This window comes from Gracilinanus agilis, chromosome 4, assembly GCF_016433145.1.
Source record: "Gracilinanus agilis isolate LMUSP501 chromosome 4, AgileGrace, whole genome shotgun sequence".
In the NCBI taxonomy this organism is placed as follows: domain Eukaryota; kingdom Metazoa; phylum Chordata; class Mammalia; order Didelphimorphia; family Didelphidae; genus Gracilinanus; species Gracilinanus agilis.
In genome coordinates this window covers 656283-679520 of record NC_058133.1, presented here as the reverse complement: position 1 = coordinate 679520, position 23238 = coordinate 656283, and the positions used below count along the sequence as shown (strand labels likewise).

General features: G+C 65.0%; 1 protein-coding gene across 1 annotated transcript in view; it reads right to left on the bottom strand.

Annotated features, from left to right (window-relative positions):
* USP33 (ubiquitin specific peptidase 33) overlaps nt 1-23162 on the bottom strand; it is a 32690-nt gene extending 9528 nt beyond the window's left edge. Inside the window, exons 1-17 of the mRNA XM_044673353.1 lie at nt 23104-23162; nt 18843-18975; nt 17018-17071; nt 16660-16722; nt 14678-14824; nt 13487-13586; nt 9799-9868; nt 9351-9464; nt 7323-7401; nt 6199-6652; nt 5340-5462; nt 3558-3673; nt 1656-1828; nt 1458-1528; nt 552-585; nt 246-291; nt 3-87 (exon numbers count right to left, since the gene is read on the bottom strand). Coding sequence (XP_044529288.1) covers nt 3-87; nt 246-291; nt 552-585; nt 1458-1528; nt 1656-1828; nt 3558-3673; nt 5340-5462; nt 6199-6652; nt 7323-7401; nt 9351-9464; nt 9799-9868; nt 13487-13586; nt 14678-14824; nt 16660-16722; nt 17018-17071; nt 18843-18923 — 1810 coding nt within the window. The 5' untranslated portion in view covers nt 18924-18975; nt 23104-23162. The remainder of the gene's footprint in view (nt 1-2; nt 88-245; nt 292-551; nt 586-1457; nt 1529-1655; nt 1829-3557; nt 3674-5339; nt 5463-6198; nt 6653-7322; nt 7402-9350; nt 9465-9798; nt 9869-13486; nt 13587-14677; nt 14825-16659; nt 16723-17017; nt 17072-18842; nt 18976-23103) is intronic.
* Nucleotides 23163-23238: the final 76 nt, after the last annotated feature.

The window sequence follows — 23238 nt, the reverse complement described above, 5'->3', positions numbered from 1 at the left end:
GCCTTCGAGCGGGAAGGACACGTGGGCGCTGATTTTGGTGGAGAACATGAGCTCGTGCCGGAACCTCTTGAGATGGATGCACAAGATCTGCGAGGAAGGGACCAGTCCTGGGGGGAGGCCCTGCCCCTTGGGGGAGACCCTGCGGGGGTGGGGGAGGCCCTCTGGGGGTGGGGGAGGCCCTGCCCTTCGGGGGGGAGGGGGCACCAGAAGAGCCCAGGTGGCCAGGGCAGCCCCACGCCACCCACCTCAGGGAACTTCTGCACCTTGCAGAACTTGACTCCGTTCCTCAACCTGAGTAAAGAAGGGGTGCCGGGGTTAACTCCGTTCCAGGAGGCTCCCAGGGCACCCCACCTCCTTGCTGGCACACACGGACGCAAAGCGGACCCTGGGTCCCCAGGAGGCCACGGCTCCACCTCAGGCTGGGCGCTCAGTCTGTGCCCGTTTGAGGGCCCCTCGCCGGCCCCGCAAACCCAGAGCGCACACCCCTGTGGCCCACCGTATCCCCGCGGCCTCTCCGGCAAGCCAGGGCTCCGGGCGGGCCGTCCACTTACTTTTTGCACCTTTCACAACTGTACATGTTGTCACCTGTGGACAGAGAGTGCTGTGAGCGTCGTGCCCAGCCCGGACAGGGCATCGGTGGCAAGAGTGGGCAGGGAAAAGGCGGGCTCTGCCCTCGACAGGGGGGCGCACAGGAGAGGCCCAATGCTGGGGGGAAGCCCCGCGGGGCCGGAGACTCCACCCACGTTTGTCAATCGCCCACAACCAGCCTGTGGCACTTTGGGGACAAAAAGACACGGAGCCGACTCTGCCCAAGCGGACGGACTGTTGGGGTCCAAATCGCAGACTCCCAGGCTAGGAGGGGAGGCCTGGGCAAAGGAGAGATGCAGAAGCGAGCCAGAGGCCAGAGGGCCCCCCCCACCCCGAGAAGGGGCCAGCGGACACCCAGCCCTGACTGGGTTGGCCAAGTGTCGTGGAGGGAAAAGGGACTTCATCTGCTGGAAGGAGGAGGCCCGGGCCGGAGCCGGAGGAGGGTCCAGACGATCCCCCGGGGGCAGAGACTCCAGGAGCAGGGGACCCCCAGACAGTCCTTGAGCCGACGACGCACCACGGGGCCCAGCAAGTGATGAGGGGCTTGGGGAGGGACCCCGGGAGCAGGGAGAATGGGGGGCAGAGACAAGAAGGAAGACGAAGCCTGGATGAGGGGCCCGGCGGAGAGAGACGGACAGAGAGAGAACGCAGCCACGTTCCGGGCCCGGGTGCGATGAGGATGATCCATGATGACGACGACGAGCGTCTGCCAGGAAGGGGCCCCCCTCCTCCGACCGCTCGGGGGGTCAGCGCAGCCCACCAGGGCCCTTCCACTCCTGGAGCCCGGTGCGTCTCGGACTCCCCCAAGCATCCGAGGAAGCCCTGGGAAGCGCCGCGAGACCCCCGAGGTGGGCAGGAGGCTCACTTACCCTTGAGCTCGTCTCTGGCGAAAAAGGCGGCGAGACAGTCCTGCAAGGTGACTACGGGACCCCAAAACCAGCTAGGGACACAGGAGACAACAAGCCTGAAAGGTCATCGACAGAAAGAGAAGGGCCGGCAGTGCTGGGCCGGCCGAGCAGAAGCCGCAGCGCCCGAGGGAAGCCTGTGGCGGCGGAGGGCTGGCCTACCTGCGGAAGTACTCCATGAGCAGGGCGATCCAGCCCTGGGGCGCGTACGCCTCCCCGCAGGAGCCCGCTTTCACGATGGCCGTGGGGTGGCTGGAGGAGTGCAGCCGGGCCAGGTCCTCCTTGCCCGGGATGGGCAGGGACAGATCCTGGAAGGTCTCCAGCGTCACCGACACCTGCAGGGGCCGAAGGGACCCGAATGAGCCGCGGGCCGCGCTGCCAGCCGGGAGACCCCCCCACGGACGCCCAGTGACCCTCCCTCTGCCCCCGAGAGGCCGGGGCCATGGCTGCAGGCCTCCCCAGCACCCAGGCCCGGCCAGCCCGCGCTCTAGAAGAGGCCCAGAGGGAACACGCAGGGTGTCTCCCTGGACGCCGGGTGTCTCGGTCAGCAGCCTCCGTGGCCGGTCCGGCGTGCCGAGGGACGTTCACGTCTCCCCTCGCCGGGGCCGGGGCCCAGCCGGCTGCCATGTGCACGCAGAGGCGCCCCCTTGGAGCCGCCACGAGCCCAGGCGATCGGGATTCTGAAAGCGGATCCCCCGACACGGGGCCGGGCTGCCGCTGGCCACAGACTGGAGGCGCCCGACTCCCTTCATCTCTCCATCGCTGCGGGGCTCCGGCCCTCCGGCCTCCGGCCACCGTGACCAGAACGCCTTCGTCTCTGGCGTCTGCGCAGACATGGCTAGCCGGAGCCCGGCTTTCTCCCCTCTGACGCTCAGACGCCGCCTGCCTTGGCTTGCCGTGAGTTTGGGCCTCCGCTAAGTGGCTGGCGCACTCTCCGCTCTGGGGGACGCCGAGGCCTCTCTTCTCTGGGGGGCTGAGCCGTCCCAGCCGAGGAGTCCACCCGAGCCCCACTGTTCTGCGGTGCTCCGCTTCCCTCTCCATTTCCCGACTTCGCACTCAAGCCAACCAAGCAGTGAATGGAGCCAACGAGGCCAACGGGGCCAACGGGGCCAACGGGGCCAACGAGGCCAACGAGGCCAACGAGGCCAACGAGGCCAACGAGGCCAACGAGGCCAACGGGACCAACGAGGCCAACGAGGCCAACGGGACCAACGGGGCCAACGGGGCCAACGGGGCCAACGGGGCCAACGGGGCCAACGGGGCCAACGAGGCCAATGGGGCCAAGGCGGCAGGAGGGAAGGCCCTGTGGGCCTTGAGGCTGCTCGCGGCTGCAGACAGCGCTAAGGGCCGGGGTGCCCTGAAACAAGCACCCGACTCTCTGAAGACCTGCCTCAAACTATCCACTAGGCAGTGCAGGAAGCCGACCTCTTAGGGCCTCAGAGTCTCGTCTCTCAAAGGAAGGGGGCTCGACTCTACTAGGGGGAGCTCAGGGTACACAGTGCACTGAACACTGAAGCACTGAGTTCAAATCCAGCCTCAGACACTTACTAGCTGTGTGGCCCTGGGCTAGTCACTTCACTGCTGTCTGCCTGAGTTCCCCATCTGTAAAATGGAGATCATAACAGCCCCAACCTCCCAGGGTCGGCACGAGGGTCAGATGCAGCAAAGACAACTAAGGGGGCAGCAGGTGCCCGGGCCACGGTAGGTGCTGCATCAGTGGTGGCTACTACTATTAGACGAGGTGACTTTGAGGGTCCAAGAGTACAAGGAGTTGGGCGCACGGCCCACCCTGGCTCGGGTAGGGCCCCTGGAGAGGGGGGACCACACGTTCCTAAGCCACAGACTCGAATGGGGGAGCAGTCACTAGCCGGGGTCTAGACGGGCCTCCCTCTCCTCGGGGCTCAACCCCACACTCCCTTGGGAAGGCAAAGAAAGGGGAAAACCCCCAAAAGCAGGAGGCAGCCAGTCCTACGGGGCCCAATATGGAGGCCCTAGGGCAGCCCCCCACCCTGAGACGCGAGGAGGAAGGGCCGAGTCCAGCCACGCTCCGCCCACGGCACTCACCCGGTCACAGGTCAGACACTGCACCGAGCTCACAATGGTCCCATCAAAGATGTCTGAAATGACGCTCCTGTATCTCTTGTGCTGCTTCTTCCTCTTGGGAGACAAGGCCGGCAGAGCTAGGACACAGAAGGGGCAGGAACCATCCACATCAGTGCCATGGACACAGCCGTAGCCCTAAGAGCCCCACTCTAGCCTGGCTTTCAGGAAAAGGCACCCCAAATGGTCACCATCCATAAGTGAAAGAGGAACCAGCATTCCCTCCCCAAGGGTCAAGAGACATGGGCTCCAGTGCCAGCCCGGCCAAACACGAGGCCACAGGCACAAAGCATGGGACCCAGCTTTGGGTCTGGACCTACTCTGGAAAAGGCCCAGGCCCACTGCCAGCCTTGACTTCCCCCGCTGTGAAATGGGGTGATCCCAGCTCTCCCCTCCCAAGGTAGCTCTGAGGCCCTCCCACACTCACAATTCCCCCAGACACCCATGATCTTATCTTTGGGTGAATCTGAGTTCCCTCATAATTAGAAGTTCTCCAAGAAAAAAGACATGTACAAAAATATTTATAGCCGCACCCTTTGTGGTGGCAAAAAATTGGAAAATGAGGGGATGCCCTTCAATTGGGGAATGGCTGAACAAATGGTGGTATCTGATGGGGATGGAATACTATTGTGCTCAAAGGAATAATGAACTGGAGGAATTCCATGTGAACTGGAAAGCCCTCCAGGAATTGATGCAGAGTGAAAGGAGCAGAACCAGGAGAACACTGTACACAGAGACGGATAGACTGTGGTAAAATCAAACATAAGGGACTTCTCTACTAGCAGCAATGCAAGGTTCCAGAGCAAGGCTGAGGGACTTATGAGAAAGAAAACTAGCCACATTCAGAGGAAGAACTGTGGGAGGAGAAACACAGAAGAAAGACAACTGCTTGAACACATGGATCGACGGGGATATGATTGGGGATATGATTGGGGATGTAGACTCTAAATCAGTGATTCCCAAAGTGGGCGCCGCCGCCCCCTGGTGGGTGCTGCAGCGATCCAGGGAAGTGGTGATGGCCACAGGTGCATTTATCTTTCCTATTGCTATTAAAATTTTGAAAAAATTAATTTCCAGGAGGCTAAGTCATATTTTTTCTGGAAAGGGGGCGGGAGGCCAAAAAAGTTTGGGAACCCCTGCTCTAGATGATCACCCTAGTGCAGTTATCAATAATATGGAAATAGGTCTTGATCAATGACACATATAAAACCCAGTGGAACTGTGCATCGGCTATGGGAGGGGGTAGGAGGAGGGGAGGGATAGAACGTGAATCCTATAACCAAGGAAAAATGTTCTAAATTAATTAATGAAATAAAAATTAAAAAGAAAAAAGAAAAAGAAAAGAAAGAAAGCCCAAAGAAGTAAAAACATTAAAACATTAAAAAAAAAAAAGATCTCCAAGAACACCTACAGACTCGGGAACCCCTGGACTGCTACGCCAAGGGAAGTGAATCGAAGGGGGTTCAGAGAAGGGAGGAGATAAAAGATTTTGGCAGACCTACTGTGTGCCAGGTGCTGTGCAAATGTCCTCTCATTGGACCCTGACAACTGCTCTGGGAGGCAGGCCTCACTTTACAGATGAGGGCCCTGAGGCTGACAGAGCTTAAGTGGCCTACCTGGGGACACACAGCACTGAGGATGGAGGTAGATTTGAGTTCTTGGCTCCATGTCAGTGCTTGGTGGCATGTGAAAAGCCAGCATTCAGGGAGCCCTCCAGCCCAGGAACTAGGCAGGTGAAATGTTTACCTCGTTTGTGGCCGGACACTCCTGGCCACAAGGGGCCCGGCCTGGAAGGGCTCGTGGACAAGCGCAGATGACCTCCTTCGCTCAATGGAAAGTGGTCATTCAAGTGACCGTCAGCCACATGCTCTGCAAGAGCAAATGTCTGTGTCAGAAGCCAATGGGTCATTCATTCTCCAGAAAAGGAGCAGGGAGTCGAGGGGCCGGCGGCCCCGGGCAGCGAAGTGTGCTCGAAACGAATGATAAATCAACGAGAAGGAAAGTGTAATGAAGAAAGAGGCCTCTTGAAAAGCACTGGGGGAGGCAGAGGAGGGACAGAGGGAGGGATGGAGGATGAATGAATGATGAAGGGAGGGATCGATGGAAGGAAGAGAGGGCTAAACAGAGGAGGGGTGGAGGGATGGAGGGAAGGTAGAGGAAAGGATGTTGGAAGAGGGGCGCAGGGAGCTACAGAACCCAGCAGGCGGAAAGGGCTCCGAGGATAGTTCCAGCCAGGAACGATCCCCCAGGTCCGCGGGCTGTGCCCACCGATGCCGAGAGGGTTCAAACGTGTGTCAGGGTGGGAGCCCAGGCCCATTCTGTTTCCCAGATGGCATCAGACACGTTGCCTGTGAAGCACCGGGAGGCCACAGGGAAGCGGGCCAGGACACAAGTGGGTCCGGAAAGGCCACATGCCTCAGGCTTATGGCGGGCCTCCTCAGCAGCCCAGCCTAGATCTGGGTGGGGGTGAGCCTGACATGTTCTCCAGGCCACGGCCCCCCTCGCTGCTGCCCCTTCCAAATTCTAGAGCCGGCTGGCTTGGGTCTGGCTCGTGCTTTGCTGGATGTCACAGATGCAGAAAACCCTCGTGGCCCTGCCTGGTCACCTGATAAGCGGCCGTGGATCTGGACCTTGACGGTGTCCTGGGCGGCGTGGAGGGCGTCCACCATCTCGACCAGAGTGTTGTCGTCTTTCTCCTCGTCATCCTGGGCACTCCTGGGGCTCTCTTTGAGGCCCACCTTGTCCTTGGCCTCCTCGGAGCGGTTCTCGTCCTCCTGGATTAACATGGCGGTCTCTGCGTGGTCGTCGGCGAAGCCTCGTGGTCCCAGCTCGTTCTCGGCTTTGTCACCACAAGAATCACATGACTGGAACTCCATCTCCGATGGTGATGGCGGTGCCGGCACCGAGCTCTTGTCCTCCCCCTCCTCCATGCTCTCCTCGGCCCCCGCCGCCGCCACCACCGCCACGGCCTGGCTGCCTCCGCCGTCCGTCTCCAGGACCTGCTCTTTCAGCTCCTCGTGAAGCAGATCCATGAGACAGCGCAGGAACTCTTGGGCGTCCTGCACAGACAAGGGGGGAGCGCACCGTGACCGCAGCCGGCCCAGCCACGGAGACACGGACAGATGGGCAGGCAGGGCCCGAGCCAGGAAGCCCCTCCCTGCTGGCTTGTCCAAACGCCCACCCTCAGCTCCATCACCTGCTGGAGCCTCCCCCAAACCTCAGACCCCGCGAGAGCCCCCGTCTAATTCCACGTGACGTCCGCAGGAGAGATTCCGTCCTGCCGGCGCTCCTCAGGCCCGTCTCGGACAGAGGCCCGGAGAGAAGAGCCCATCGGAGGGCACTCTGTAACGGGGCTTGTCTGGTCCCCTTCTCTCTGCTGGCCTCAACAGAGCCAGGATGGCCCCGGGACAACTGGGAGGCGAAGTGTGCGTGGACGTGGGGCCAGACGTGTCCTGCTTCTCCCAAGCTCCTTGTCCCTTCTCTTAAGAAGCTGCCCCCTGGGGGCCCGCCTGCCTGGTCTGCAGACACCCCCTGCCGGGGAGACCTATTAGGCGCCCGCCGGCCTCTGCCTCAGGACTGTCCTGTCCGATGCCTCGGCCCAACCGAAGGACAAACTGCGGAGGCTTCGTGCCCCCAGAAGCCCGCTGGCTCCACCCGTCTGAAGCAGGCTGACCTCCCCCTGCCCCAGGCCACGCTCCGAGTCCTTGGCCAGCGGGCCCAATGCCTCACCTGCTGGGAATAACCCCGGAACGCCGGGTTGACGGTCTTGATCCCTTGGAACAGGCTGGTGGGGACGACGGAGCCAGGTCTGCGGAGAGGGAAAGGAGAGCTCTGAAAGGATCACAGCGAGGCCACGCCGGCGCTGCCGTTCGCAGATGAGAGAAACTTGGACAGCCATCCCGTTCCCGACCGTGAATGCCGGCCGATGGGCCTCGGAGGAAGTGGGGGACGGTCTGTGGAAAACCGGGGCTCGCTGCCAAACGGAGGCCCCTCGCTCTCGGGCCTGGCCCTCCCCGGACACGGACCCACCGGAACCCCGGCCCGCCCTGCCCCAGCCCCAATGACCAGGACCCCCATGCTGGGGCCGGCCCTCACCCCGCCCCAGCCCAAACCCCAGAACCAGGTCCAGACGAGGCCCAGGGAAACGTCTGACAAGGCAAGAGGAACCCCAGAGAACGGTGATCTGTGGGGGACAACCTGATGCCATGGGGGCTCACGAGGAAGTCTGATCGCCTCGCGGCCGCCGTCCCACCCCTTCTGCCCTCTCAGAGGCTGAGCGTGGGCCGAGGCTGTGGCGGCATCGGAGCTGGCCCTCCTGGCAGAACGCAGGCCAGAGGCATCCGGCCCAATGGTCAGGTGTCGGGAATGCAGCCGGCCGGCCTTCTCCAGGCCCTGCAGCCCAGAGCTGCCTCACCACCCGGGTCATCCCCGTAGCCCGGCGGCCTTCTGCCCCCACCACACGCCTCTCTCGGCCCTTTGGACGGTCTCTGATCGACTGGGACCCCGGCAGCAGAGTGCCAAGCCCCAGGCAGGTCCTGATGCGAGGCCGGGACATCGGGGGGGCGGCCAGCCCGAGCTCTCGGCTCCGCGCTCTCCCTCTGGCCACGGTCGAGGCTTAGGGACCGGGCCGGGCCGTCCCCCTGGCCGCCTGGTGCAGCAGGGCCATCCCTCCGGCAGGCCGGGGAGGGGAGGAGGTGCTCCGCGCCCGGGCCACGCGGGAAGGTCACGTCTGAGCGTGCCGGCGGAGCCGATCGGGCAGCGAGCAGGGCGGCTTCCCCCCACAGACGGGGCACCTTCCCCGCCGCTGTGTCTGGCCCTTCTCTGCCCCGCGGCCTCGGCTGGCCCGGGGCCGCCTTCGCGCCTTCTCTCGCGGGGAGCGCGACGGCCCATCCTTCGGTCTCTTCGCCACGCAGCATCTCTAAGCACCTCCACTCACGTCTCCCTCGTGGCCCCGATCCCTCCACGTCTCCCCCTCTTCCTCTGCCTGCTGGGGGGCGGTCCGGGCGGTGAGGCCGTCGGAGGAGGAGGCGCCAGGCCCCAGCGGCCCGAGAGAGGAAGGGGCTGGCCGAGGGAGACACTGCAGCCGCGTGCCGCTCACCCCCCTCTCTGGCCTCTGCGCTGCCCGGGGCCGCACGGCCACCGAGGGCCCCTCTTCACTGCCTCGTGGGGCTGCTGGAGCTGTGACGGCCACCCGGAGCCTCGGGAGGACGGGGGGGGCGCCAGGCGGAGGGCAGCCCCTGGAAGTCTCCTGCGTAGCCTTGGGCTGTGGCCGGTGGGTACCACGCCAGCCACGGGCGGAACGTCCAGAGAAGGGCCGCTGACGGGAAGCTGCTCTCGTGGCTCTCAGCCAGCTCACCACAAGCTCTGGAGGCTCCGGACACGGTCCTAGAGAGAGGCCGAGCCCCGGCGGACGGAGGACCCCGAGAGGCCACCCCAGGCTCCTCGGGGCCCGCACGGAGCAGGGCACAACACATCCTGCCCGCACAATGGGCCCGAGGGAGCTCTCACGGGCAGCCGAGGCGGATGCCGTGCCTGGACGACGACACCGAGAGGCGCGGGGGGGACTCCGGCCCAGGGACAAGGCATTAGCGCCATCCCAGGGGAACCCCGGACCACGGAACGGAGGCACAAAGGCCTCACGGCCAAGGGCCGGCCCTGAGAAGCCGGCGTGCAGGCGGGCACAGGGGGCCGTGCCACGGCCGCACAGAGGGGAGGTCGGGAGGTCTGGAGGTCCAGCCGCCGGGCCCGAGCACGTACCTGCTTTTGTGCCACAGCTCCGTCATCAGCTTGAGATAGCTCTTGCAGATGGCGGGCTTCTTGTCCGTTCGGGCCAGGCCTCCGCAGTCCAGGAAGAACTGGGTCAGGGGCGGGCTAAGGCGGAGGAGAAGAGACAAGCGGGATGAGGCTGGCCAGGCCGGGGCTCTGAGCGGCGGGGAAGGCCCTTTGGAGCTGGGCGGGGGAGGCTCAGGGACGAGAGTCTGAACCGGGGACCCTGCGGCCCCCCGGAAGAGGAGCCCCAGCCTGGAGGGTCTCAGAAAGGCCAGGCGACCACGGAGGGACGCTCGGATCCCTCGAGGCCAGAGACGGAGCAGCAGGCGGACAGAGAAGGGACGTGAAACATCGCAGCCCCGGGACCCTCCGGCCGAAGGGGGCGCCTTTCGTCCCGCGGGGTTCTGGGACGGGCAGGGGGCGCCTCCGCACTCACCAGTTAGAGAGCGCCTGCAGAGCCGCGTTCATGTAGCAAGTGTTGCCGATGTTTTTGAGCCCCGTGAGACCTGCCGAGAAGCGACAACGGCAGCCGGGCTCAGAGGCTCAAAGGACGTTTGGCGGCGGGCCACGGGGGAGGCCAGAAGCTGCCTCCGAGCCCGACTGCCGCGAGCACACGGCCTTTGGGGAGCCCCTCCTCTGGAGGAGCCTCGCTCAGCCCCCCCAGAACCTCCCGCCTCTCCTCGCTCCCCCGGCCACGGCCAGCCTCGTCCTGACGGCCGTCACAGGTCCGTCCTGCCGGCACAGAAGGCCCCAGCAGCCCTCCTCGGCTCCTCCCCCGCTCCACAGAGTCTACCCATTCTCCTCGAGTCGCTGCGAGGCCCAGGCCATTCCCCTTTGGGGTGCCCCAGGGCCACCCCCCAAATCCCCTGAGCTTCGGACACACGTTCTTCTGCCTGCCTCTGTCTCCTCCTCCATAAAATGGGGAGAACGACAGCAGCGATGCTCTTCAGAAAGCCTCTCTCCCTCTCCAGCGCCTCTTCTTCCCCGACACAAGCCGAGCCGCTCCGGGGACCCTCCCCTCCCTTCGGCACCCCCACCCCGTAATGCTGCTCGCTTGCCAGCCACAGGAGGGCCGAGGAGACCTCCTGAGGGAGGCCCAAAGCAGAGGCCCAGCAGGCCAAAGAGAACACGATCACAAGGAGTCGGTCTGTGGACGGGGGAGGAGGGGGTGGGCTGTGCCCCTCGGGGTGCCCTGAGCCTCCCCAGCCTCCTGCCTCCTCCGTCGGGCCCCCAGATGAAGGAATCCTGGAGGGAGCTGGCCGGACCTAGAGCCCACGAGGGGCACCACGAAGCGAGGTGCGAGACGCCTTCTGGCACGGCAGGGCCCAGAAGCCCCAGAGCCCTCCTGGCTCATCCCAGGACACCGCAGAGGCAACGCTGTAGCAGCAGCAGATACAAAGTAACCCTCCCGCCCCCCAAGTCCCCGGGGGGCCCCCAAAAAGAGCAGCGGCGAGTCGGAGGGGCAGAGAACCAAGAAGGGACCAGACAAGAGCCGGAGAGCATCCCAGGAGGTGAGACAGATTACAGGGATCACAGGAAGCTGAAAAGCAAAGAGGAGGAGAAGGGGCCGCGAGAGCCGGCCCAGAGACGGGAGGTCCTGGGTTCGAGCCTGGCCTTGCCCGGGGCCAAGTGCCACTCTGGAGGGCTGCACAACTCTGCCTCGCGCTCTCCGCAGTCTGAAAGCCGTCTGGCCAAGGAGAAAGGGGTGGTGAAACGGGACAGACGGACACGCACGGCCGGACACAGCCACAGAGCCAGGTTTGGGGGGTGGAAATCGCCGCTGAGTAAAGCTTGTTAGAACAACTGGAAAGCGGCTGGGCCGAGGCTCGGGAGGGCTCAGGCGGACGAGATCCGCCGCGGCCCTGAAGGCAGGCGGCGCCAGGGAGCTGCAGGGACGGGGACCGTCACCTGGCTTTGGGAGAGGCGCTCCGGCACGACGGAGATGGGAGGGAAAAGGCTCCTGGGCGGCCCTTCGGCTAGAACGAGGCAGAGCGGACGGCCCGGGGACAGGAAGAGACGCCGTTCCCCGACGGAGGCCCGGCCAAAGCCAGGAATGCTGTCCAGAGGGAGAAATCGGAGCCACCTCCGAGGCCTGGCAGAAGGCGCCAACGCAAAGCACTTCCGAGGCGTCGTCTCCCCCGTCGCATCGGCTACGAGCGGATCCAGCCGTCCCGGAGAAGGCCCCGGAGAAGCTTGGAACGAGGAGCACCAGGGGAAGCCGGGCTGCTGCCACAGATCTCCTACCTGAAGAAAAACTCAGGGAGGCCCTCCGGAGAGCGACTGAAAACCGGAAGCCTGAGATGGAGCCGATCTGGGCAGATGGCGGGATGTGGGGAGGGCAGGGAGGGGCCGAGATGGCCGAAAGTCCGTTCATTAAAAAAACTTAAATGAAAAGCATAAAAAGTGCGGATTCTCGGATCCAGCGATAGCATCGCCAGGTCTGTAGTCCAAAGAGAGCGGCAAAGAACGGGGAAGCGAAGGGCCACCCGCCGGCCGGGAAACGGCTGCCCGAGCTGGAACGGCAACAAGGACGTCCGCTCCCTCGGGGGGTCCTCGGCAGACGGGCACGACGGCCGTCCGTGAAGGGCCGGCCTCTGCTCGGCCACCGTGAGCCAGGAGGATCCTGCAGGGGCCGTCGGCTTCCCCAGAGGGCAGGTGGAGCCCGAGCGTGCGCCAGACGCGCTTTACTCTTCCCTCTTCTTGGGAGTTCTCTTTCCCAAAACGACCGATGTGGAAAGGCGTCGTCCACCATGACGCGGGCACACCCTGCGCCAGGGCTCTCGGGGGGGAGGGCGGAATTTGGCTCCGATGAAAAACTGCTTTTTTGTGTCATTTAGAGAAAATGATTCAATTAACAATAAATAAAAACCCGTCCACTCGGCAGGCTGCAGGGCAATCCCTCTGCCTTGTGTATTCCGAGATCTCTCGTGGACGTGGCCAGTGCCCAGCCTTGTGTCCTTCTCCAGGGATGTGCGTGGAGGGCGGCTTTCTTTGACGCCACTGCAGGCCTTTTGGGTCTTTGGGGGCTCTTGCGGGGGATCCGGGCTTCTTTCTTGGAGCCGCGTGCAGCCTCGGGTTCTAGGGTTCTAGGAGCTCGGCATGGAAGGCGCGCCGAGTCGTTATCCTGCCGTGGCTTCGGGGAGTCCGAGGCGTCTTCAGCGTGCGCCTTGGAAGGGATATCGAGGGTTGGTGCCAGGGCAGAGGAGCGCCGAGTGGTGGGGCCTTGCCCAGGGCCACCAGCCAGGAAGAGCGGGAGGCTCTCGCGGGGCACCACGTGCGCTTCTCACAAGACTTTCCTCAGGAGCTCCTTTTCACCTTCTGAGCCCTCGGGCCATTCTTCTGGGGAAACCCACCGAGCTCCGCTGGGCAGCTCTGACGGACAGGGGGACGACCACTTCCCACCCAGCCGGGCTCCCTGGCCTTGGCCCCTACCTGGAGCGGGCTGCCATGTTTGGGCTCCTTGGCCCGGGGGTGGGACGTCGGCCTCCTCCGAGCCTCGGCCCCGCACGGCCCTCTCCAGAGCCTGGAGGCCTGGCGTGCTGGGCAGGGCCTGAGGGCTTCCAAGCCAGGCCGGGCCCGGGTGCTTTCCAGCCGTGGCAGACCCCTCATGCCTCTGGCCCCGTCTGCTTGCCCGCCGGCTTCTGGGGGGTGTCAAAGTCCCCTACTTTGTGTGAGAAAGAACTCCTAAAGCAGAAGGGCAGCAGCGGCTAGGCCAGCGGGTCGCCAGGTCGGGAAGGCCTGAGGCCACATTTGAACCCAGGACGCCCTGCCTGGTCTGGCTCTCCATCCCCTGAGCCACCCAGCTGCCCCTCCTCAGAGGCTCTGCGGGGAAGACGTCCCTGGCTGCCATTTCTTACTGGACGGCTGCTCCAATATGGACTTCAGCTTTGGGCTCGAGCCCATCTACGCGGCGGCCATCCTTCTCCCCAAAAGGAGCGGGTCAGGGCAGTCTGGCTCCGGAGCCCACAGCGGCCTCCTCCGGCTTCTGATGGCTCACTTCGGGGACCCTCCTTTGTCCCCCGGCCGCCATCTCTTTCTGGGCACCCCCGTGGCCCAGCCTTCCCGAGCTCTGTTCTCTAAGGACCCCCACGGCCCTGCCCAGAAGCGGGGAGCGGGTGACTTACCCCTGGCCTTCAGCTCGTCCTCTTCGCCCACCTCTCTGTCCAGGTCATCGAAGACTGCCGCCAGGGGAGTCTTGAGGGCGGGATGGGGCACCTTCGAGTCCTAGAAGCTCCGAGAAAGCCAAGAAGAGACACTCGTTAGACACGCAGGCGCCGCCGCTGCCCCCCAAAGCCCGAGGGTGCGAGGGGTGGGCGCCCCGCGGGGCCGAGGACGTTCCTGAAGCCGGAGCCGGCGAAGAAGGGCTCCGCAGCAACGCCCAGAGAGCGCCCACCGAGACCCAGCGGGCAGCAGCTCGGCAGAGGCCCCCGAGGGGCTGATCAGATCGTGGTCAGAAATGCCGGGGGAGCCCCAGAACCCCAGGGGGAAGGAGCCCCGCCCCCAGCCTCAGAAAGCGGGCGTCAGAGCCACCGAGGCGCCAGCCACTGGGAACGCCAAGTGCCGGGGCCACGGAGAGAGGCCAAATGGCCCGGCCCTCCCCGACTCCCATCTACCCCCTGTTCTTAGTCATCTGGGGCCCGAGGCCTCAGTTTCCTCATCTGTAAAACGGGGAGGCCCTCTGTAGGACTCACCTCGCCACACTGGGCGAGGATTACACGAGAACGCCAGCCAAGGGGGGCACCCCGAGGCCTCTGAGCAGGTGAAGTGCGAGCCCCGATCAGGGTCTCCACACAGACAAAGCTAACCCCTTCTATGTGCACAGACTCCTGGGCCAGATGTGAGTGCGAATGCTGCCAGGAGAGCCCAGACAGCGAGCCACAGGCTTCTGAGAGGGTGCAGGCCACAAGGGCCGCGAGGAAGGGCCAGGGAGCGCCGGCACCGACCCCCTGGGATCGAGGCGTTGGCAAGAGCAGGGCGCCTCGTCCTGCTACAGACGAGGAAACTGAGGCTCTTCTGTACATCCCGGGCCTTCTCCCAGTGCCTGGCACGAGGTGGGCATCGTGCCGAGGCCTCACCTCACACATGGGCACTTAAAGCCCCCCACAAATGCCTCAAGGGCAGGGTGGCCTCGGCCTCTCACGGCCCGGCGCGTCCCCGCCGCTGCCTGGCCTCCTCCCGTTCGGCTTCATTTGCAGAAGGCTCGAAGGATGGAAGGGCCCCGGCTCTGCCGCGCCATCCGCAGGCCTGTCGCGGGGAGCTGGAAGGCGCCAGCTGGGCAGAGGGCCCCCGGGGGGGCCGAAGGCCGTGGTGCCCACCTGGATGCCATTTTCCTGGGCTGCGGGCAGCTGCCTCCCGGGGGCCGCCGGAGCCCCGAACTTCCTGTCCAGGAAGACCTCTTTGGTGCAGGCGTAGCACCACACGCGGAGGGTGGTGAGGTTCACGGTGAGATAGTGCTTCGTCTCCTGGGGAGGTCAGAGCCGGAGAGGCGCACGTTAGGGGCCTGGCCCCGCCGCTGGGGGAGGGGGCCCGAGCTCGAATCCAGCCCCGGACGCTCCCGGCTACAAGTGCTGGCCTCAGTTTCCTCAACGGCAAACTGGGGATAGCACAGCGCCGCCTCGCAGGGTGCCGGGAGGAGCAGACAAGATCGTCTGTGCCAAGGACTGAGGCAGGCGGAGGCCCCCCACCAGGGCTCCGGCCCCTCCTCTCGGCCTGCGGGCAGCCTCGGACACTGACCGGTCCCTTGACCGCTGCCCGCCCCGGTGCCCTGAGCTCGCAGGACGTGGGGAGGAGGGCAGGAGATGCCGCTGCCCGGCAGGGCACACGGGCGGCCGGGACGGAAGCTCGTTCGCTCTTCCTGCTCGGACGCCGCAGGGTCCACTCTGGCTATCAGAAGCAGGAAGAGCGTGCGCGTGCTTAGACCACGCTGCGAGGCGCCCACAGCGCCACACTCGGCCTCTGTTAGCCCCTGGGCGCGAGGAGGGGTGCCTGCGCCCCGGCACTCCCAGGGATCTGAGTTCAGGGCTGTGGGGCTCCCAGCTTAGTCATCGATTCGTGGGGTCCGAGAGATTTCTCTGGGAGCCTTGGCCTTCCCGCCAGCGGGCCCACCCACCTCACCCACCCAGAGCCGGGCCGATATGGGGGCAGAGAAAAGGAAGGGGTAGGGTCACGAGGGGGGGAAGCTCAGTGTAACCGGGCCAAGCCCTTCTCTCCAGCTCTGAAGGGGTCAGCCGGAGCCCAAGTGGGGGGCCAGGGCTGCGACGTCCTTCCTTTGCTGTCCCCCCCACTCCCGCCAAGTCCCCGGGGCTGCCTGACAAAACCCCAGGCCAGATGTGGGCCGAGGCTTCAGAACGAGGAAGTTCTGCTCGCCTGGAGGATTCCCGCCAGCCTCCTCGACCTCCACAGCTCCTGCCCCTCAGAGGAGCCAAGAGCACCCCGAGAGCGGCACCCACCGCTGTCCTGGAGACCAAGGCCTGGGGGCTCCCCAGGAATCTCCCTCAAGGGTCTTCTAAGTCCCCGAGTATCCTGCTGACTGCATCGGGGAGTTCTGCACCCCGAAAAGCAAAGGCCGACTTCTGCCTGGAAGTGTCTGTTCTTTGGACCGGGGTGGCAGGACAGAGGCCGACAACCAGCCCCAGAACGTGGCCCGAGGGAAACGTCTTAGAGAAGGGGAGCCCCAGACCCCCAGGGAGGGGCCCCGCTCGGGGCTCGGGCCAGGACCCAGCCACAGAGTTGCCGGAGGCTAAGAGCCCGACCCAGGGCCGTCCAGGGGTCCTGGTGACCCGGAGGGAGCCGCTTCTCCCCAAGCCCTGCCCGCGGACAAGCAGGCAGAGCAGGAGGAACAGGACAGAGGGGAAGCGGCCCCAGAGACTCATTGGGGGGCCCAAGGGGGGCATCCTGAGGAAGAGCAGGAGGAGAGGCCGTGGCGCCGAGGACTGAGGGGGGACACGAGGGCCGCCTCCCGCAGGACTGACCACCTCACTCGCCTGTCCCCAAGAAGGTGAAGGTCCCCCAAGAGCAGCCGGTTCCGCTTGGCCCAGAAGGCACGGCGAGGGCCCGGGGAGGCTCCGACAAAGCTCCCCAGAGACGGCCCTTTGCTGCGGCGTGACGGGCACACGGGACTCCCGTTCCATAAAGGATGGGTCGCACGCACGCGTCCCGGGGGCTCTTCCACTTGGGGATTCTGGGCTGGACTCGTACACGGGTTCCCCTCAGGACCCCCCCTTCGACCCTTCCCCTCGCTGTTCCCCAGAGGGCGGGGGGGGGGACGTCAAGCCGCACATGGTCCCCCCATCTGTACCTGAGAGTGGATGGTGCTGTGATCGACGTAGGACTCGCCACAGCCGACGTACGCGCAGCGATTCTGCAGAGGAGCAGAAGGCGGCAGAGACACGTCAGAGAGGACGCTTGGGAAAAGGGGAACGCCCCCCCGGCCCCCCGAAAAAGGGGCACCCACTGTCTCCGTGGGCACCACCCGGGGCTGAGCGTCCTCCACGCGTGTGCGTGTGTGTGTGCGTGACTCTGCCGAGACGCAGAGCACACCGGAGGCACCGCGCGCTGCCCCAGGGCCCCTTCAGAGCCGCCGGGCTCCTTCTAAAACGGGGTCTGAGGGGCCGACTTCGCCCCCAGAAGCCGCTGGTGCCGCGGCGCGCACCTACCTCGAGGCAGGCCCAGAGATTCGGTCCCCTGACTTTACAGTCCTGGCAGGTGCCCTGTGAACAGAGACGACGTCTTAGCAAATGCGAAAGAAAGGGAGGAAGCTGGGGGATCCCTGGGGACACCCCGACTCCGCCCGGGGCCCCGTCGGCAGCCAGCTCCGCTCCCTACGGCAGGGTCCGAACTCAGCCCTCTGTGGCCGGAACCCGCCATTGGAGACTGTCAAGCAGGGCCACGGTCGGGCCGACCAGAAAGCCCGGCCGCTCCCAGGGTGGACGAAGGCCTCGTCTCATCCCTGGACGTGCCAGGAGGCCCACGACGACCGGTCAGCCAGTGCGCGGGCACAGCCGCTCCCAGGAAGCCCCTCCCAGCGCAGGAGAGCCGGATCCCTCCTCCAGTTAGAGATGAGCTGACCACGGTGCCGTGGGTGCCTCTTAACTCGCCCGCCTTACTGGGCCGAAGCGGACTCGGGGTCCAGGCCCACGCGAGGTAGGGCCAGGCAGGCGTCGGACCCTTCGTTTCCTCCGTGTCATCCTGTGCTCGTCCCGCCCCAGAATTCAGGGGAACCTTGAGGAGGCGGCCATCGGGAGGGCGAGGGCCGGAACCCGGCACCGGTGGTTCTTCCCTCTTTGGACTCCGGGTCTGCTAGTCACAGAGAGCTGACCGAGCCGTCAGAGGATCTGAGCGAGAATCCCGGCCTCAGCTCGGGCCTCCCCCACCGCCATGTTCTCCTGTGCGGGGCCACGTCCTTGAAGACGCCGGCCAACCGCTCCTTCCTCCTTCGCGTGGGGCTCGGCCAGGCCGGCGGCCTCTCTCCTCCCTCTGGGGAGCGGCCCGACGCTGGAGAAAGAGCCGCCCGGCCTGACGTCAGTACAAGGACCGCGTCGTCCCTTCCGGGATCCCTCGCCGGGCCGGGATGACCACAAGGCCTGTGGGCCCGGGACGCGCTCGCTGCGATCCGCCTCTTCCGGTGCCCTGCGGCAGCCTCGACGTCAGGCGGCATCTGTGTGGCCGGCCTCTCGCCGCGGCTCCTGGAAGGAGGGGCTGTCACGAGCCGGTCCTCAGCTGAGCCTGGAGGGGAAGCGCCTGGCCGCCCGCCAGCTTTTCCTCCTACGGTTCCCTCGAGGGCCGCATTTAACAGACGGGACGCAGAGGCTCACTCTCGGCAGGGGCCGGAGCGAGGCCGGATGGGCAGCTCCGTCCACCGACTCGCCCCGCTGCTCGCTTCGCCCTGTGCGGGCCACTCACTAAGCTGCTGCGCCCCCTGCTCAGAGCCCCGAAGAAGTCCTCCTGCAGGGGCCGTCTGTGGCGCCTCGTCTCCGCGGGCCACTTCGCACAAGCCTTTGGCCAAAGGACAGCACAACGGCCGCTCTCTGCCCACCCCCCCCGCTCGGCCCTGCTCTGCTCCTCCCCAGAGCCAGGCTTCGGGGCCCCTCCCTGGGCCTCCCCTCCGCAGCCTTCGAGAAAGGAGAGAAGCGGAGCTCGTCTCTGCACGTGCACACGCGCACCAACGATCCACGGCCCTGTCGGGCTGGCTCTTTGCCCCCTGCCCCCCCCAGCCCCCATTAAGACAAGGCAGGGCATCGACCCTTCCAAGTGAGGCCTGTGACACTGAGAAAGCGGGCCGGGGCTTCTCCTCGGTGATCCCTGGTGACTCTCGACTCGCACCCGCGTCGCCCTCTCGGAAAGGCCGCCGAGGGCGGTACCACCATCAAATGCCCGCTCGAGCCCCTGCGGCGTCTCATTGACACCATCGGGCACGATCGGCGAGCCTCGGATTCGAGGAGGCGGCCAGCACATAAGCCATGAGGAGAACAGAGCGCTTACGAGAGATTTCTGGATCAGGTTTTCTTTTGTTATTTCGCCAACGGACTCCAAATGTGGACAGTCGTTGCTGAGGGCCGGCATTTTGGCAGCGGGCGCTTTGGGAAGTCCTGGTCCTTTCGGGGCGAGGTAACACCTGCAGGAAGAACACACAAAGCCCAATCAGGGGACGGCGAGCCACAGACTGCGAGCGGCCAGCAAACACGCCAGATCGTTCCAGGAGACTCCCGGGACCCTCCCGAAGCTTCCGCGGCCAGAAGCTGAGCCGGCCCTTCGCCCTGCCCCCTTCCGGACAATCTGCTCGGCACACATTGGGAGAGGAAGCAAGAGCAAAAAACCTGGGCAATTCTCAGGAGGAGCTCCCCGTCTCTGGTGGGGAGAGAAAGAGGCTCTGCTCAGAATCCCCAGAGGGCTGAACGAGGCCTGCGCTCCAGGCCATGCTGGGCCCCAGGCGACTGGCTGAGATTTGAGGCTCGGCAGGGCTGCCCATCAGCCTCAGAAGAGGTTTTGCTTTGGGTTTCTGACCAGACTGTCCCACGAAAAAACAAATTCAAAATGGTAAAATGAGAGATGACCGCAAAGAGCCTCCCTCCCTTGTTTCTCTCTGTCTCTCCCTCCCTCCCTCTCTCTCCTCCTCCCCCTCTCCTTCCCTCCCTCCCTCTCTTCTCTTCCTCTCTCTCTCCCCCTCTCTGTTTCTCCTCTGTCTCTCCCTCCCTCCATCTCTCCTTCCCTTCCTCTCTCTCTTCTCTTCCTCCTCTCTTCCTCCTTCTCCCCCCCCTTCTCTCAACACGTGGATTTATCGTGGCTTCAAAAATCTTATTAACAGTAACAACATGGACCAACACAATCACATTTTCTCCTCACAACAACCCTGTGAGGTAGGGGCTATTAGCATCCCCATTTTACACACAAGGAAACTGAGGCAGGCAACATGGAAGAGGCCCAATAGGAGCCCAGTGTTCTAGCCACTGATCCGCCCAGCTGCCAAACCAGGATGAACACTCACCTACTTCTCTGTGGCAGGCAGTGGCTCAGCCCTGCCCATCAGTCAAGCACTGACGGGGCATCTCCTTTGTGCTAAGGGCAGGACTGGCGAACAGGCGCTTCCTAGCTGTGGCCTCTGGACAAGTCACTTGACCCTGCTGGCCTCAGTTTCCTCATGTGTAAAGTGACCTGGAGAAGGTGGTGGCCAACCACTGCAGGATCTCTGCAGAGGGCTCGGAAGGAGGCAGACGGGCCTGCAACAACGGAACGACTTTTATTTGGGCTCAAGCAGGCAGCTGCGGGTCAGAGAAAATCAGGCCGAGGCGTCTTCTGGACGTGACCTCGTGCCTCCTGGGGCTCCCCCAACTGGACTCCACGACACTGTTGGCCGGTTCCTCTCCGCCTCGTGCCCTGAGCGAGGATGGATCCCCTCTGCCTTTCTTTGCGGCTCCTGCGTGGGCTCCGTTAGGACTACAGACATCTGGGGCCAAGCTTGGACCCTCCTTCTGGTCCCACACACTGAACCGGGGACTCCTAAGGGTGCCCCCCGGATGCCCCGTTGGCACCTCATACAGGGCACGTCGTCCCCCAACAAGCAGACACTGAACACAAGGCTTACAGTGTCGATGGAAAGAACAAAAAGCCCCAACAGAATGCTGGGGGGAGCGAAGGGGAAGAAGAGAGAGAGAGAGAGACGGCGAGAAAGGAGAGGCGGAGAGGGGAGAGAGGGAGGGAGAGGGGGACGCCTTCCTTCCTGAGCCGTGCTCGTGGGCACGGGAAGGCTCAGGCTATGGTCTAGCTCGCTCCAGCTTTCCCCCCGAGTCCCCTCATTTCTGCTTCGAGGGAGGGCCGAGAAGGGGCTGTGAGAAAGGTCCCTGGGTCCGTGGGGGCCTCATTTCCTCCTGAGTGAAGCGAGGAGGCCGCGGGGCCAAGTGCCCACCTCCGAGGGGGCCTCCGTAACGTCCTCGAGCTCTGGCTGGCACGCGGGCCCTCTGCTCTCCCGTTCCAGCCCGCTCTTCCGGCACCACCTCTGAGGATGCCGACTTCCGGCTCACTCCTGCACTTCGCAGCCCCCAAAGAACAAGAGGGCTGGTAGGAAACGGGGCTCGTTCTGCCTGCGAGCCGGCCTCGAGCTTGCTCGGGCGTGTGGAGGGTTCTGGTGGGCCTCTCTCCACAGCAGGAAAAGGTGATGAGAGAAAGGCAGAAAGCAGAGGGAGGGCACACAGGCCTGCTGGGATTCTGCGGGCCGGTCACGAAAGGGGGGGACAGCCCGGGCCGGGGCGTCCAGACATCTGCAGCACCAGGGCCACCAGGGAGACGGCGCCTTTCTGCAGGCCATCTTCCCTCCAACGCTGCGGCATCCTTGCTCTGCTCCTGCCCCTGGGGTGCCCCTTTGGTCCATCTTCCACCCGCCTCTCTGCCGTCCCATCCCCTCCCGCCCCCACCGGCCATCGGGCGTCACGAGCTGCCTCTCCCCGACTCTCCCCAAGCAAGGAGCTCAACGACCGTCGTGTGCCCGCGCCAGGCCCCGGGGCTCCCCGAGGGTGGGCTCTCCTCTCCATCTGTCTCCTCAGAGGCTGGCCCTGGCACGTGCTTCCTGGGCGCAGGGTGCCAGGGGCACAGAGAAACGCCCGCGAAGCCCGGCCCCTCTCAGGAACGAGGCCGTTTCCGAGTCCGGCGGGTCGGACTCCAGCGAGAGGCCTTTTCCAAAGAAGGGCCTGTCGAAAGCCTGTGATTTTCTTGTGAAAAGGTTTAAAAAGTGACGAAGGCCAACGAGGGCCTCCCGAGGAAGAGCCGGGCTCCTGCGCCAGGCGGGGCTTCCCGAGGCTTCCAGCAGGACTTCAGGGCGGTCATCTTTGTGGACACACACAGTAAGTGTGCCGGCCGTGGCCAGAGAGCCAAGCCTCCGACACCTCCTAGCTCGGGGGACCCTGGGCCAGTCCCTCTACCCCGACGGCTTGGCTCGCGGCCCTCCTGCCTCAAGACAAGAGGAACCAGACGGAGCAGGGCGCCCGCTTCCCTGCCATGTCCACTCCCTTCCTTGGGCCGTCTCCGTCCACCTCGGGTGCCGCTTACTGTTGGGGTCGCCTTCCTTCCCCGCCCAGAGGCCCGCCATCTTGCTCCTGCCCCGGCAGCTCCTGCTCTCTCCGTCTGGTTCAGTCTGTGGCCCCAAACCCTAACCCTCCTGTCCTAGGCGCGGCCAGCTAAGCAGCGTCTGGAGCCCCAGAGCACCTCCGGGGGGGGGGGGGGGGAGCCCATTTGGCCGGCAGATCTCCCCGTCTGGTCGCTCCAAGGGGGGCTGCCCTTAACCTGGACCTCACGGGCCGAGAATCCTGCCAGAGAGGGTCCCTGCGATGGAACTGGGGGGAGCCGCTCCCCAGGAAGGTCCAGCTCCTGACACCTGCCTCCAGGCAGCCCCGGGAGGCCCAGCTGGGCCAGATTCCAGAACCGGCCAGCTACCAACCCCTTAACTGAGGACAAGCACCGAAGCTCAGCTCTCCTGCCCGAGGGCCTGGACCCCTCCTGCTGGGTTCTAACCAGCCGGACCCCAGAATCTTCCTCCTTCTGCTGCCTGGGAGCAAAGTCCATTTTCAAGAAGCCTGTTCTCAGGGGAGAGCCACGGGGAACCCCGGGGTGCTGCCTGCCCTCCCTCTCCCACCCTCCCAGTGGCACCGCCCGCACTGGGCCTGGCATTCAAGGCCCCAGCAGGGGGGCGGGCACAACCGTGCCAAGTGCTGAGCTGAGCTTTCCCCTTCATTTCTGGGGGACAGAGGGCCCGCCCACTTGCTGCCGGCTGGCTTCCCCTCGGGGGCCACACCAGGAGATGGAAAGGAGGTGGGAGCCCCAGTGCTGCCCCCCCATGGTGGGGGTTAGGGGGTGCACCCCAAACAGCAGACCCTCCGGGTTTGGCCTCTCCTTCGCGCTCTCCCACCGGAGCCCAGAAGCCCCGGCCACTCGGGGTGACCCCCAGCCACCAGGCCCGGGACCCACGCTGCCCACCCGGCGCCCCGCGGGGTGCCGCCTTCCTGTCCATTTCACGGGGGAGGAGCCTCCGAACTCCCCCTCCCCCTCCTGTGTCGCAGGAGGCCCAGCCATTCCCAGCAGCAGATCCAGCTGGGTGGGGGTGGGGGGGCATCCCGGGCCGCAGCACACACACAGCCAGCGCCTACTAAGTGCCCGCACCAGCTTGTCATGGCCCCCCTCCGCGCACAAGTGCCCGCCGGCGCCTCGCCTGGCGCACCCTCCTCACCCCTCAGCCTCCCGACCCGTTCTCGCTCACCCTTCGCTGTAGCGGTCGTGGTCACGGTCGCGGTCACGGCTGCCCGAGATCGGCGCCGTCTTCCCGACAGCCCCGGCCCCAGCCCGCCGCCGCCGCGGCCCCGCCTCCAGCGCCGGCCACGGCCCACGGCCCACG